General features: G+C 49.4%; 1 protein-coding gene across 1 annotated transcript; it reads right to left on the bottom strand.

The window, feature by feature from the left end:
- Positions 1-1,393: 1,393 nt before the first annotated feature.
- On the bottom strand, positions 1,394-9,193 carry IQCD (IQ motif containing D). Its single transcript, XM_061170068.1, has 4 exons — positions 8,465-9,193; positions 4,947-5,180; positions 3,211-3,282; positions 1,394-1,862 (listed from the first exon to the last, which is right to left on the bottom strand). Exons 1-4 carry the CDS (start codon positions 9,191-9,193, stop codon positions 1,527-1,529), a joined length of 1,371 nt encoding a protein of 456 aa, XP_061026051.1. The 3' UTR covers positions 1,394-1,526.
- Between the last annotated feature and the right edge of the window lie 6,519 nt (positions 9,194-15,712).

The raw sequence follows: 15,712 nt of genomic DNA, 5'->3' as shown, positions 1-15,712 counted from the left end.
GAAGGAAGCCTAAATGATCAGGGCCCACCTGCCTCCTGCCCCGCACCATCCTGGGTCAGGCCCCTCAGGAAGAACAGCAAAGCCTTTGCTCTGATGGAGCTGCACCCAGAATCCCAGCATCCTGGTGGATTGGGTGGAGGCCACGCCTTGGGCCTCTCCTTGTCCTGATGCACCTCCAGGAAGCACCGGGATTCCGGAGAGGCCAGCTGGAAGCCACATCTTTGGTTCTGTGCCTCCACCTTTGGGGAAGGGAAGAGCAGACACTCCTGGGGAACAGTCTGGGAGGGACCAACAGTGCCCAGGACCAGGGGCGCACGTTCAGACGCCTACACGGCTCCGGTGGGCCGTGAGGGACGCAAGCGAGCCACGCTCTTGGCACAAACAGCATTTTAAAGGTGTAGGGTGTTTAAATTTCCTAGAACTCTCGTGAAGAATTAGTTCCCTCCCTCCTCAGTTTTACTTGAAATTCAGCTCTCATTTGCCTTTATCCCTTCCCCCTATGTTTTAGTAGACATTGGCCACAGATACCTGTTTCCTCCAAACTGTACTAAAAAAAGGAAGCAACCGCCCAAGTATGATGATAAGGGGCGACTGACACTGAGGCCACGGTGGCTGGAAGACAGTTGGGAGTGGTGGGGACTGGGACCACCTGTCTCTGCCATCTAAAGGGGGCGTTCCTGCTCACCTTTAGAAGATATGCAGGCCCGGGCTATCTGGATGATGAGATTTTTCCAGAACAGGCATTTTTAAGCAGTAGCCTCTGATTTTTTAAATGCCAGCAGTGGGGACTTCCCTGGTGGTCCAGTGCAGGGAGTGCGGGTTCGATCCCTGGTCAGGGAGCTAAGATCCCACATGCCTCACGGCCAAAGAACCAAAACATAAAACAGAAGCAATATTGTAACAAAGTCAATAAAGACTTAAAAAAAAAAAAACGCCAGTAGTGAATTAAAATATATATTCTTCAACTACCTGGACACTGAATAAGGCTAATGTGAGGTTGCTGGTTTATGACCTCAGGACCCCCGAGCTTTCACGGTGCTAAAGCAGGGAGAAGTGGGCAAATTGATACCCAGAGCAGGGGCAGAGTGCAGCCTGAAACCCTCCCTCTTCCTCCTGGAGTTCTCTGCCTGCCCCGCCCTCCCCTGTGGGCAGCTGTGGCCCACACCCAGCTGTCTTGGTGGGTGATGTGTCCATCGCAGTCATGGCAGCTTCTGGGCTGGGACCGAGGGGGCTGCAGCCCAGGGTCCGGCTTCCCACCGAGGCTAAACGAAGGAATGGTTACGTGCTGACACCCAGCCTGTGTGTTCCCCTCGTGGAAACGGCATCTGCAGCATGGACACGCACCCAATGGCCCTGGGTAAAGTGAAGTTTATTTGTAGGCTGTGGTTTAAAAGGGTTTTTAATTTTGAAAAAGTGTTACAGCCATGAATCGCAGGGCTCCACATCCCAGGGGCTTCCAGGCCGGCTCTCGAGTGAGAGGTAAGATCATGGTGAGGGCAGGGGTCTGGGCAGGCTGGGGGAAGGACTCATTTCTTACCCTTGCCCTTGCCCTTGCCCTTCTCCTTGCCCTTCTCCTTGCCCTTGCCCTTGCCCTTCTCCTTCACTTTGCTCTTGCTCCGCCTCCTCTTCTTGGACCTGAGCATGGAGCGGACCAGGTAGCCCTTCCACAGGGCCTGGATGAGCGTGGCAGCCCGCACCATGTGCACCATCTCCTGCTCGGCTTCCAGCCTCTTCTTGGCGCTGATCTCCTGCTCGGCCTGGATCTGGGAGAACTCTTCCACCAGCACGTCATGCCGTTTCTTCAGCTCCTCCAGCTGGAGCTTCTCCTCTTTGTGGATGACATCCAGCTCCTCGTACTCCTCCTGGGGTGAGAGGCAGGGGGTAGGGGTCTCCAGGCACAGAGCACCGCCTGCCACCCTCTTCTGTTCCCACCCTTCCCGAAGGCGCTTCCGCCCCAGCAATGCCGCCTACGCTAAGCCTTTCTGCATCTGAGGCCCAGATGAGAATGGGAGAGCTGATACGGTCCATCTGAGTTTGCCGTGGGACCCAGCTGAAATAGTTTCAGGAAGGAGGAAAGAACACGGCTCATGGGCTGGGCAGGCTGGGCTTCCAATCTCAGCTCAGCCGCATCTTGAGGGGCTTCACCTTTCAAGCCGTCATTTTTCCTCATCTGAAACATGGGGACAATTCCAAACCCAGGAGCAGGGGTGGGAGCTATTTCCAGGATTAAATGACGGGATGGATGCAACGTCCATCCCCCCACTCCCACCAGGCATCTACCAGAAGAAAAGTACTTCCAGAGGACACAGAGCTAAGTGGACTCGGTCTCTGCCATCATTAACCCACCACCCTCATTGGGAACAGGGAAGCAAGAGCACAGCCTCCAAAGTCTCCCCCTTCGTAGAGCACTCAGGATCAGACAGCACACCCGACATTGACCACTCAGAGGCTGATGTCACTTCCAGTGCTCACCAGGCCTCCCTGCCCCAAAGTCGGGGCTGTGGGCCACCGATGTTATCACAGAGCTGGGTGCAGGCTTAAGGGCACCCCGTTTTTAGGCTACTATTCCCTGAGCACCTCCTCCAGGCCAGATCCTGTGCTGTACAAGCACCTGTGACAACAGTGACATGTTAAATCCCCACCGTGTTTCCAGCGTGGCTGTTACGTGATCACATGCAGAAACGGGCTCAGAAAGGTCAAGTCCCTTGCTTAGGGTCACACAGCGAGTAAGTGCCACTAGGGTAGAACCTCCAGATGACAATGGGGACTTTCTTGACCGCTGGAGCCCAGCACCTGGCACATCTAAGCACTCGGTAGAAAGTTCCTGAGTGACTGAGTGAAGTGGTGGAGGTGAATGCTTGAATCCCGCGGGGATGAGTCCCGGCTTAGGGGGCTGCTAGCAGGAGCTGAGCAGGAGGGAACAGGGAGTCTGGGATATTGACAGTAGATGGAGCCAAGATCTTTGGGCCTGGTGTCAAACACATCTTAGTGGCTCGCAGCTTCTGGCTCCTTCCTTTCCCACCGCTCCCCTCACTGCCCCAAGCTAGACAAACCCTTGAGCCTAAGAAAGGGGCAGGGAAACCACTCTGGAGAGGCCCAGAACTTGGCATAGACCATGGACCATACTAGGGCTTCTCTACTCCACCCCTCACCCCCATTCCTAGAGGATCTTGGGAAACACACTTGAGAGAGACTTAGGCAGACAAATACCTGCTTTTCACTCATCTCCAAATCGTATTTCTGGATCCAGTTCTCAATTTCCGTTTCCACTTTATATTTTTTCTAAAAAAAATTCAATTAGTCATTGTGTGATGGACTAATATTAACAATAAAAAGCACTCAGCCCGCTCTGCATCAGCAGGCCCTGCATCACGCCTCGCCTCCTGAATCCACATCACAAGGTACGTTCTCCATTTCACAGGCGAGGACACGGAGGATCAGATGTGCTAACTCACTTGGCCCAAGATCACAGAGCTAATGGGTGGTGGAGCTTGGATTTGAAGCCAGCAGTCCGGCTCCAGAACATTGTAGGCAGAGGGAGCGGCAGGTGCAAAGGCCCTGAGGTGAAACAAGCTGGTGATGTTTAAAGAGTAGGAACTGAGCCAGTGTGGCTGGAATGGCGTGGCCGGGGAGGAGAATGGTCCCATTGAGCTCAGAGTGAGAAGCTGTGTCACAGAGAGTGTGTCAGCAGTGGAAGGAGTTTGGTTTCTAACGTAAGGGAGAGTGGAAGCTGTTGGGTGGATTTAGATACAGTGGAGGGACGTGATCTAATTTTGTTTTTAAAAGATCAGCTCCTGTACATACAATGGAATGCTATTCTGCCATAAAAAGGAGTGAAGTATCGGTCAATGCTATGTGGATGAACCTTGAAAGTGCAATGCTAAGTGAAAGAAGCCAGACACGAAAGACCACATATTGTATGATTCCATTTACATGAAGAGTCCAGAATAGGCAAATCCATAGAGACAACAAGTAGATTAGTGGTTGCCAGGGACTGGGGCGGGGTTGGGGGGGGAGAAGCTACTTAATGAGTACAGGGTTTTATCTGGAGGTGATGAAAATATTTTGGAACTAGATAAAGGTTGTGGTTGTACGACATTGTGAATATACTAAGTGCCATTGAATAACTTTAAACGGTTATATTTTATGTTATGTGAATTTCACCTCAATTAAAAAAAAAAATCAGCTCCTTAGTCCTACAGTGCAAGAGTTCGTAACTTGGGCACCACGGATGGGCTGGCTTCCGGGGGCCTGGGACCCAAGAATTGTCCCCCCCAACCATGGGTATGTGCTTCTGTGCCTTTTCATGGGGGAGAGGCCCAGTGCTTCCATCAGATGCTCAAAAGTGTAGTGAAACAAAAACGAATCTGAGAACAAGTGTTAGAAAGGGTGCCCTTTGTGAGGAAAGGGATTCGGAAGCAAACTGGGTGCATGCTGGGCCTGGGTCCTGGCTGAGACGATGGAGAAGGCAGATGAAAAAAAGGATATTTATTGAGCACCTACTAGGTGCTACCAGCTGTCTACCCATCATCCCATCTAATTCTCATAGCAACTCATTAAGGCCTACTCAATCACTTTCATTTTAAAAATGTGAAAGCTAAGGCTTGGAGGGAGTTAAGAGATTTGCCAGAGGTTTCTGTGCGCCTTCATTTCCTTTGCAGGAAACGTGGGTATCATCCTCCTTGTGGGGCTCAGAGGAGTTCAGGAACTTGCCCAAGGTCACAGAGCTGGCGTGCAGCAGGACCTGATCTCTCTGCCCCCAGCCCCTGGGCCTGTGTGCTGCTCCCTCCCGCCTCCCGAGGGATACTGCGTCCATCCTGGGCTTCCCTGCACCCTTCTCCCCAGGGAACTGCTCCCCACCCCAAGCCCTGCGCCTGGCCCTCCCTTCACCCCCTCCCCTGCCCCAGGGGCCCCGTTGCCCCCACTGCCCCGCTTCCCCGGGGCACCTTCCTCAGCGCCTGCTCCGCCTGCCGGTTCTCCGTGACCAGGCTGTTGAACTGCGACCGCAGCAGCAGGATCTCCTGCTGGATCTTGGCCACACGGGCCTGCGAGGCCCGGAAGTCCGCCTTCTGCCGCCTCTCGGCCTCCTGCTTGGTGCGAAGGAGGCTGTTCTCTGAGAACCTGAGCACCTGGTGCAGGTGGTTTTTCAGTTCTTGGATCACGAAGTTCTGCTTCTCCACCTGGGCCAGGAAGAAGAGAGGCTCCAGGGTACCTCCGCGATCATCAGCCGTCGCAGGAGAGGCTGGCGTGCCTGCAGCCCCCTCAGGACGGGGCGCTACTACCTCACCAAATCCCAGCCCTGGCCCCGGAGGACAGACGGGGACAGCCTGCCTAGAGACCGGGAAATTGAGGCTCAGGGGGGTTGAGTCTGTCTGGGGTTGTGCAGCTGAGATGGAATTTGAAGCCAGGTCTGTCTGATCCAGAGCCCACGTTCGTGGCCACCATCCTCTATTTCCCGGCGTGAGTGAAGTGCACAGGCGCGCCTGAGTGGGGTCACAGGAGGAGAGGTCTGCGACAGCGCGACGCTCCTGCCCGGGGCACAGCAGGGGAGTGCCTAGTTGCCAGGGACACTTGGCGCGATGCATGAAAGTGAGAGCTAAACACACACCGCAGGGATTGCCCCCCCCCACTCTCCCCTTGAGGGCCTGGCTTGGCTCCTGCCCCTCAGTCGGTTCTAAAACAGGAATTGGTTGTAGTGAGGTGGATGGACCTAGAGTCTGTCATACAGAGTGAAGTAAGTCAGAAAGAGAAAAACAAATACCGTATGCTAACACATATATATGGAATCTAAAAAAAAAAAAAAAAAAAAAGGTTCTGAAGAACCTAGGGGCAGGACAGGAATAAAGATGCAGATGTAGAGAATGGACTTGAGGACATGGGGAGGGGGAAGGGTAAGCTGGGATGAAGTGAGAGAGCGGCATGGACATACATACACTACCAAATGTAAAATAGATAGCTAGTAGGAAGCAGCCGCATAGCACAGGGAGATCAGCTTGGTGCTTTGTGACCACCTAGAGGGGTGGGATAGGGAGGGTGGTAGGGAGGCTCAAGGGGGGGGGGGAAATGGGGATATATGTATATGTATAGCTGATTCACTTTGTTATAAAGCAGAAACTAACACACCATTGTAAAGCAATTATACTCCAATAAAGATGTTAAAAATAAATAAATAAATAAATAAATAAAAATTAAAAAAAAATAAAATAAAATAAAACAGGAATTGGGGTTGGGGGGGGCGCCGCTGTTTCGTAAATAAACTCCAAAGGCTGATCACAAGCGCTAGGGTGTCCCTCTGAACACACCGGTGCTGTGGCTGGCTCAGGCCAGCAGCCTCGGGCTGGGGGCAGCTGGCAGCAGGGCCGCAGCGGGTCTGAGCTCACTTCCTGTACTCAGGGAGTGGGAGGCGGGATGGGGAGGGGTTTGAGGCAAGCCTGTCCTGTGGGCAAGTCTTCAGCCTTCAGGGGTTGGGTTTGAAGCAGGCAGTACTATTCGCAGTCAGAGCTTTCCTTGTGGACCCCTCAACGTGCCTTACTGGTGTCATCCTCTCATTTTACACTGAGATCCAGTGACCTGATGAAATCTGCCCACCTGGCAGAAATGGAATTTGACCCCAGATCTGTCCAACTTGGCAGCCACAAGCTGTTTCCACTACCCAAATGAAACCAGCAAAGCCACTTGGAAGTCCTCTTCCTGTCCCTAGGTGACACCCCTCCAACCTATGAGTGGTCTCCCCTGAGCACCCAGGAGCCTGTCATCTCTCTACTCAGCAGATAATTACCTTGTCCCCCTTTTTGTGCCAGGCCCACTAGGGACACAGTGGAGGGCCAAGAGAGACAAGGTCCCTGTCCTCTTGTGGGGGAGCCAGACCCCAATCATATCATCAAATCATCACACAAATACTCATCAACAAACCCTGATGAATGCTTTACAGGACAAAGTCGGAGAGAACATAAGGAAGGGGGGACCCCCCTAAGCTAGTGCATCGGGGAGGGAGGGTGGCCTTGATCTCTCATCTATCACAGGGCGATGAAAATGTGGCAGTGCTGGCTGGCTGTCCCCCAGGACCTGTCCTCCCCAGAAAGGCTGTAGAGCAGAACGTTTCACTGGGAAGGTGGCCCCAGCTACAGACCACTTTCCTAGCATCGCTAGTGCTGGGTGTAGCTAAGAACTGTATGAATGCTGCTTCTAGGTGATGTCCCAAAAGGGCAGGACAAAGTCCCCTCCTCCCCTTTCCTCCTTCCTGCTGGCTGGACCAGTGGTGACATGACGGTGGAAAGCTGGAGCAGCCTTCTGGGTCCACAGTTAGAAGTCCCATGTGGGGGACAGCCGAGAAGCCAGCAGCAAGGAACCTGGACCCCTGACGAGTTTACGAAGCAGAGCTTCCATGCCAGCTCTCTGTTAAACAGAAATACATCACCAGCTTGACTAAGCCACTCTTATTTGGGGTCTCTGTTTTAGCAGCCAAACCTATACTTATACGCCACTTCCCAGGGACTTTGCTAGTTGTTAGTGCGAAAATGTGTGTAAAGAATAACACATAGTATGTGTCCCCAAATGGTTATTATTAGGTTGGGATAATGTTATCCTTTCCCCTCTTAAAAATTCTTCTAGAGCTTCCACCCCTCCTACCTGCCCCTTACCCTCAGGACAAAGACCACATTCCTCGATTAGGCCTCAAAGGCCCTGTGTCATCTGCCAGCAAAGCCTTAAATTAAGTATTTACTATCCAGCCTTGGCCTGGAAGGTCTCTCTCTACCTCACTTGCCTGGTTCACTCCCTCTCATTCTTCATGTCTTGGCTTCAACGTCCCTGAGTTCCAAGTTCAGGTCTCCTATAACACTCTCTTATAGCACCCTATACTTACCCTTCCTTGTACTTCTCAAAACTGTAATTAAATCAGCTCTTTAAGACCTACCTTCCCTATCATGAACTCCATGAGGCTGGGACCATGTGGACTCATCATTTATAAGACCTGGCACCGGTAAGTGCTCAAAACAATATTTATGGAGTAAATGAATGAAAACAGCTACTTAAATCACTGAGGAAAAAACCCAACTGCCAGGCTTCCCTGGTGGCGCAGTGGTTGAGAATCTGCCTGCCAATGCAGGGGACACGGGTTCGAGCCCTGATCTGGGAAAGATCCCACATGCCGTGGAGCAACTAGGCCCGTGAGCCACAACTACTGAGCCTGCGCGTCTGGAGCTTGTGCTCCAAAACAAGAGAGGCCGCGATAGTGAGAGGCCCGCGCACCGCGATGAAGAGTGGCCCCTGCTTGCCACAACTGGAGAAAGCCCTTGCACAGAAACAAAGACTCAACACAGCCAAAAATAAATAAATAAATAAATAAATAATAAAAAAATAAAGGAATTCCTTAAAAAAAAAACAACAAACAAACAAATGCCAAAAGATTTGGGCTCTTCCCTGGGGCTCCTTCTATAACCTGACCAATACTGTGCAGTGATACCTCTGCATCCCTGTTCCTCATGCAGGCTGCCAATTCATTTTCCAGAGTATCGATGATTTCTTGGTTCCTCTGATTCCGTCTGGTGATGTCCTGGATGAACTGAGTCTTGTCTCTGGCTTCCATGGGACTAGTGAGTAGCTTCTCAAACAGGAAACCTCGGAGTTCTACCAGGCTATCAACAAAACTCTGGGCTTCCGCACTTCTGCCCAGGGTCTGCACCTGCAACAGACTGGCAGCCTGGGGGTTACTGAGCAGCAGTCTCACGACGGTCTTGGTGGATCCTTTGATCTGCTGCATAAGGGGTGGGAGGTGGGATTTCTGCACCTCTATGGAGAGGACACGGTCTCGGAACCACGGTTCATCCTCGAACTCTTCTTCCTCTTGCAACTGCCTTTCTTCCTCCTGCAGGTAATTGACGCGATCCAGGAGGATCTGGCAAAGGTCCTCGTGCTCTCTCACCACTTTCATGATGTCCTCCCCCAGCATCCCCTCCGAATTCTTGGAACTGGATGCCACGTATGACAGCAGGGTCACCAACTCCACCTTGTGAATGGTCTCATCCAGGACGGACATGATCCTTTTGGTCTCGATGGTGGTGAGTTTGGTCTTGGTAGGAGGCAAGGGTTTCGGCGGGGTGGTGGACTTTTTGGTTGTCTGTGCTATCAGCCTTACTTTGTTGACGTCAGGGTCTTGGTAGAGAGGGGCCACGGCAAGGACGTCCAAAGCCATTTTATGAACGGTATTCTTCGCCTTTGTACGTCCTGAGAGATTGAGACTTTGGTAGACTATCTGGGCTTCCTGCTTTTATTGTCTCTGGCGACCCTGAAAAAGGAAGGAGTATGTAGTCAGCAGAGTCAGGCTGACGTCGGGATGGCTGGTGTGGCCACAGCAGCCGTAAACTGTTGACGTGGAGAGTTTGTCTCAGGTGCTCTGCAGCTTTTACACAGAACCTCTCAAGGAAAGCCGTTTTTAGCTTTGTAACAGTGCTCAGGGCCCCAAGGGTAAGGGGACCATGTGTGGAGCTGGGTCTCAGGCACATGTGTCAGGCAGGGACCAACCAGGAATACAGACATCATTCTAGGTATTCAAACACAGCAACCAGTTACGTGGGTGACGGAAGAATTGAGAGGCCAACCAGGGGAAGGGAAAGCCACCCAGCGATTGTCAATGGCAGGAAACCACGAAGAAGGAGGAAGCGGTGGGTTTGGGGATCAGGGCCACCCAGGGGAAGCTGGAGCCACAGCCATTTCCTGTCCAGGGGTCACTATAGCCCCAGTGGAGCTGTGGCCACTGCCGGAATTGCAGCCCAAAGCAAAGAGAAGAGGAGAAATCTGGTTTCTCCCTTTGTCCAGCCTTCCAATCTAACACCAGTACCTCCCACTGACCAAATCCAGTGGGAAACCAGTGACAAGGGAGCCTGGGCAATGCAGCCTGCAGGGGTCAGCAGCTGGAGACAGAGCAGAGCAGAAGAGGCACAAGCAAATAATGGTGCTGAGAGCGAACAGCATGAGGGCCAGCACAGCGCATTTGCATTGGCTTTTAAGAATGGATTAAAGAAATCGGGGTGGGGATGAACGATGACTTCAAAATACAATTTAAAAAATTTTTGCTACAGAAACAGACTCAGACATAGAAAACAAACTTATGGTTATCACAGGGGAAGGAGGGGGAAGGGATAAATTAGGAGCATGGGATTAACTGATACACATTACTATATGTAAAATAGATAAACAACAAGGATTTACTGTACAGCACAGGGAACTATATTCAGTATCTTGTAATAACCTATAATGGAAAAAATCTGAAAAAGATTGTGTACCTATATGTGTATATATAAAACTGAATCACTTTGCTGTATACCTGGAACTAACACAATATTGTAAATAAACTATACCTCAATTTTAAAAAATATATTATAAAAAGCTGTTTTGCTAAATGCAATATTGTATACTGAATTGGCTCCTGGAACAGGAAAAGGACATTAGTAGGAAAACTGGTGATATCCAAATAAAGTCGATAGTTTAGTTCACAGCATCGTATCAATGTTAATTTCTTAGCTTTGACAAACACACCATGGTTATGTAAGATATTAACATCAGAGGCAGCTGAATGAAGGGCACATGGGAAGTCTCTGAACTATCTTTACAACTTTTCTGTAAATCTATAATTATTACAAAATTTAAAGTTTATTTAAAAGACTTTCAGAGGAACTTCCCTGGCAGTCCAGTGGTTAAGACTCCGTGCTTCCACTGCAGGGGGCACGGGTTCGATCCCTGGTGGGGGAACTAAGATCCCACATGCCGCGCAGTGTGGCCAAAAAAAAAAATAATAATAAATAAATAAAAAGTAAAAGACTTTCAGAAGAAATCTATGGTTGCAATCAGAAATCAATAATTGATGTTGCATATACAGCATGATGGCTAAGGGTACTAGCTTTTCAGCAGCCCCACTTGACTTTCAGATCCTTGCTGCGGGACCCTGGGCTGGTTATGTAATCCCCCTAAAACCTGGGCTTCCTCAGTCATTAAACAGGGATCATCACATGGGAAGTTTCTGGCACAGATCTTGGACACTGTGAGTGCTCAATAAATAACTAATATTACTAGCCCAGGGAAAACGAAATCCCAAGTCTAGGACTTTAGCGGTTTCCCAGTGTGCATCTCTGGGTCCAGCTGGAGATCCAGATGTACCTAATGAACGCCTGCTGCCCTGGATCCACATACCATATTGAAGATGGACCCCACCACGTCCCCACCCCTCACCTTGCCCATTCCTATCCCTTGTCTTGATGATCAGCAATTCTGCCACCCTAACTGCTCAAGCCAGAATCCTGAGTGCCACCTAAACTCTTCCTTACCCCCCGCATCCAACGTACCACCCAGTTATCTGTGTTCTCTCCTTGAGAGCTCCCAGTCCATTTCCTTCCTAGCAGCCTCTCTACCACCGAGTAACGGCCTTAATATCGCTCACTTGGATGATTAAAGAGCTTCTTCAATGGGCTGCTTACATCTGCTCCTGCTCCCGCAATAAAGATCATCTCCGTAGTCATCTATTCAGGAATTTATTGAGCCCCTGGGGTTATAAAAAAGATGCAAGGTATAGTTCTTGTCCTCCCAGAGTTTACCTTCACTTCTTCTCAGCTCAAATATTACTGTCACGGTGAGTGCTTTAGTGACTCTCGATGTAAAATGTAAACCCTCTCCTTCTCCCCCACCCTCCCAGTCCCCTTATCCTGTTTACTAGTTTGAGATATGAAACATGCACACATGAAGGTTCAACAACTACAGAAGGAAGGGGATAAAGTTGTATTCATAGAATAGATGGTATTATGACCAGCCATCAACACCAGAGTGGGGGCTTTGGAGTTTATCTTGTAGGAAGTTGGGATCCATTTTGATTTCAGGAAAAGTGTAACAGGATAAAATTAGACTTTGAGAAAGATCTGTTGTAATGGATGACTTATAGAGGAAGGGCTGTTGGCAGGCAGATCAGTTGGGATATTGTAAACCTTCCACCCGGGCCTTTGCACATGCTATTTCTTCTTCCTGAAACACTCTTCTCTCTCCTCCTTGCTAAGTTAATTCCTTATACTTAGATCTCGTTCAAGTGTCTCACTTCTTCAGCGAAGTCTTTCCTGGGCTTCCAGGTTGGGTCAAATTCTTTTTATAGGTTCCCATAAGGCCATGCGCCTTTGTGGCAGGCACCCCCCCCAACCCCAATTCCCTCTTGTTTGCCAGTACTATAGAGGCTGGAATTACTGCCCACCTTCTCAGATTCCTTTAGAGTTAGCAGTGGTTATAGACACAGTTCAAACCAATGAAATCCAATGAAATAGAAGGATAAGTTTTCTAGGGATTTCCATGAAAACTTATACCTTCCTGACACAAAAAACAGACATTGTTGGCTTCACCTCCATTCCCTGAACTTGGGCTTAATGCTGGAGCAATGGCAGCCACTTTGTGAATGAGAAGGAAAAATTAAGAGAATTGTTGGAATGCTGTCCCTGATGTCACTGAGCCACTGGACCTTCCAAGTGTCCATCATCCTTGACCCAGATGACTGTGATAACCTCTTCACTGTTCACCCTACTTCTGCCCTCCTGCTCCACAGTCTCTTCTCATCATAGCAGCCAAAGGGAACCTTTTAAAATGTCAGATCTTTTCACTCCTCCACTCAAAACCCAGCTCACAAGAGCTGATTGCTAAATTTTCAGGATATTTGTGAGTTGGTTCTTAAATCATTGGTAGCTTGAAATGAGCCATGGTGGGAGTATTTACACCATGGAAATTGACAAATCCTACAAATCAGCATGCCTCTCCACCAAACTGGTTGTTAAACATTTACCAGCACACCATGGTTACAACGGCTTCCCATCTACTCAGAATAAAAGCCAAAGTCCTTACAATTACCTATAAAACCCTGCATAATCTGGCTACTGCTACCACTCACTTTCTTATGCACTCAAATTGACCTTTTTTTGTTGTTGTTGTTCCTTGACCGTGTCAGATATGATCCAACTTCACACAGGGACTTTGCACTTGCTGTCCCTCCTGTCTGGAATACTCCTCTAAATATCTGCAGACCGTGTTTCTTCACTTCTTCTTGGCTCAAATATTAGTGTCATAGTGAGTGCTTTACTGACACCTGATGTAAAATATAAACCCTCTCCTTCTCCCCCACCCTCCCAGTCCCCTTATCCTGTTTACTTTTTCCGCAGGTTAATTTTCACCATATGACATCTCTCCATGGACCTCTTTATTTGTTTATTGTCTGTCTTTCCCCTCCTCTAAAAAGTAAGCTCCAAAGAAGGTAGAGGCTTTATCAATTTTGATGACTACTGAATTCCCAGCACTGAAAAAAACTGATATTCATCTTGGGGAGAGATCTGTTGCCACCACTACATGTTACCTGGGCCATTTCAATTTTCATACTCTGTCTGTGGATGTGAGAAACGTTTTGAAGAAAGAACCATCAGGACCTGATGAATGAAGGACAGTTTTGAGCTTGGGTGGGGATGGGAGAGAATGGTGGGGCCCTTGAGAATCTAGGGAAATTGGGAGAGGAAGTTTAGAAGGGAGGACAGAGACTTCAGTTTTAAACTCATAGAGCTCTGGCTGCCATAACTGGAGTAGACGGTGGGCAAGGATGTCTCGGCCTTCCCGTGACCTGTTTGCTCTTCGTCAGGTGACAGCACCCCACTTTTCCTTTGAGGAACTCATCTTCTCTCTCCCTGTGTGTGGTCTTGGTGGCACTGCCAATCAAACAATCCTGGTCTCTGCCTCTTAGGAACCCAGAAGAGTGACTCACGGATGAGAAATGGCAGGACCTAATTCATGGCAGTGATGGGTTCCTGAAGATTCTGCTACCAAGATCCCCAGAACTTCTTTGGCTGCCGTACTGTCTGAGGGCTGGATCTTCAGCTTTTCCTTCACCATTTTGCTTAGCCAGGGTTAGTTTCTGTTGCTCGCGATCAAAGGACCCTAGCTGACAAAGTATGCTAGGCAACTGACAACACAAGGTCGAGGGGGCTCCAGGAAGACCTTGGGAATGGAGATATGAATGCAAGGGAGGAGGAAGCAATGTATGAAGCCACAACAGACACCTGTTCAGCAAGGCAAAGAGTAAGGAAATCCAAGGAACACCTAAAGTAACAAAGAACAGGAAGAAAGGCACCCAGATCAGGTGCTAAGGAGGCTTTGTTCCTTGGCCAGGAAAAATGGATCCCTCGGGCTTCCCTGGTGGTGCACTGGTTAAGAATCTGCCTACCAATGCAGGGGACACAGGTTCAAGCCCTGGTCCAGGAAGATCCCACATGCCACGGAGCGATTAAGCCCGCGAGCCACAACTACTGAGCCCTCATGCCGCAACTACTGAAGCCCGTGCGCTGGGAGCCCATGCTCCGCAACAAGAGAAGCCACTGCAATGAGAAGCCCGCGCACCTCAATGAAGAGTAGCCCCCGCTCGCCGCAACTAGAGAAAGCCCGCGTGCAGCAACGAAGACCCAACGCAGGCAAAAATAAAAATAAATAAATAAATAAATTTATTAAAAAAAAAAAATCAGAAGCCTCTGGGAGCTGAGGACTGGGGCAGAAGGGCATTATCTTGCATCTCCTTGATTCCCACCCGCTTCCTGTTCCCCAATCAATCTCGTGAGTTCCTGAAGGCTTTTCCTGAAAATAACATTTTAGGGACAGCCATGGAGCTTCGTCAGCCTCCCCGGGGAATGAAGGATCTCCGTCCCACGGGCCACAGAATGAATGTGAACAAAGTGTTTAATGAACTCACTTCTCCCCATGGTCCCCCAAGGCTCTCAAGCATAAATCAAACCTCTCAAATTATTTAGAGATTGCGGCTGCAAATGCAACGTTATAGGAAATGTTTCCAATTTGCTTTCAGCCAAATTACCTCTTTGCTTTAAAGGGCAAACTTGTTTTCTTTGATTATGATGACGCCCATCAGTTCCTGACAGCTCATTTGGGTGAACAAGAAAAAGCTGGTGGAACTGGAATTGGGGGAAATGCATCTGACTCTGATTACAAAAATCACTGGAGAATCTCCTTTCCTTGAATTCTAATACGATCACTTCATTAATGCCACGAACCTTAATATTTCAATCATTTCCAACTTAAGCCTCTCCTTTTAAAATTCTTGCCCTAAGAGTGAAACAAGGTTGTTAATGGAGGGGGGACTTTAATTGGATCTTCCCTTTATTTGTCATTAATTCTGCTGATGAACTTTATAAATGGAAATATATCTTTATCATGCAAATTATACCTCATTTTCACTCAGATAAGCTTGTTGGATGTTTTACTTTCCCTCGCCGAACATTTTGAAGAAAAAAAAAAGGTTTGAGGTAAATTATATATTTTCCCCCAAGGAGAAAAAGGAGAAGAAAACCCAACTAGCCTACAAGTACCCTGCAAATCCAGCACTGGTCCATGGAGAAGTCAGAGGGTGTGAAAAAACAAATTGGAGAGAGAGAGAGGGAGAGAGAGGGAGAGAGAGAGGGAGAGAGAGAGGGAGAGAGAGGGAGAGAGAGAGAGAGAGACAAGGAGAGAGAGAGAGAGAGGGAGAGAGGGAGAGGGAGAGAGAGGGAGAGGGAGAGGGAGGGAGGGGGGGGTGAGAGGGAGGGAGAGAAGGAGTGAGAGGGAGAGGGAGAGAGAGAGAGAGGGAGGGAGGGAGAGAGAGAAAGGGAGGGAGGGAGAGAGAGAGAGGGAGAGAGGGAGAGGGAGAGAGAGAGGGAGAGGG

The sequence above is a fragment of the Eubalaena glacialis genome, chromosome 15 (genome assembly GCF_028564815.1).
Source record: "Eubalaena glacialis isolate mEubGla1 chromosome 15, mEubGla1.1.hap2.+ XY, whole genome shotgun sequence".
NCBI lineage: Eukaryota > Metazoa > Chordata > Mammalia > Artiodactyla > Balaenidae > Eubalaena > Eubalaena glacialis.
The sequence above is the reverse complement of the archived record's forward strand: the minus strand, read 5'-3'. Positions and strand labels throughout refer to the sequence as shown.

Coding starts and splice junctions, on each gene's coding strand:
- IQCD (XM_061170068.1), bottom strand. CDS start 9,193: ATGGCTTTGGACGTCCTTGCCGTGGCCCCTCTCTACCAAGACCCTGAC. Junction 3,283..4,946: donor CGGAGCAGGCGCTGAGGAAG/GTGCCCCGGGGA, acceptor AATTTTTTTTAG/AAAAAATATAAAGTGGAAAC. Junction 1,863..3,210: donor TGGAGATGAGTGAAAAGCAG/GTATTTGTCTGC, acceptor CTCTCACCCCAG/GAGGAGTACGAGGAGCTGGA.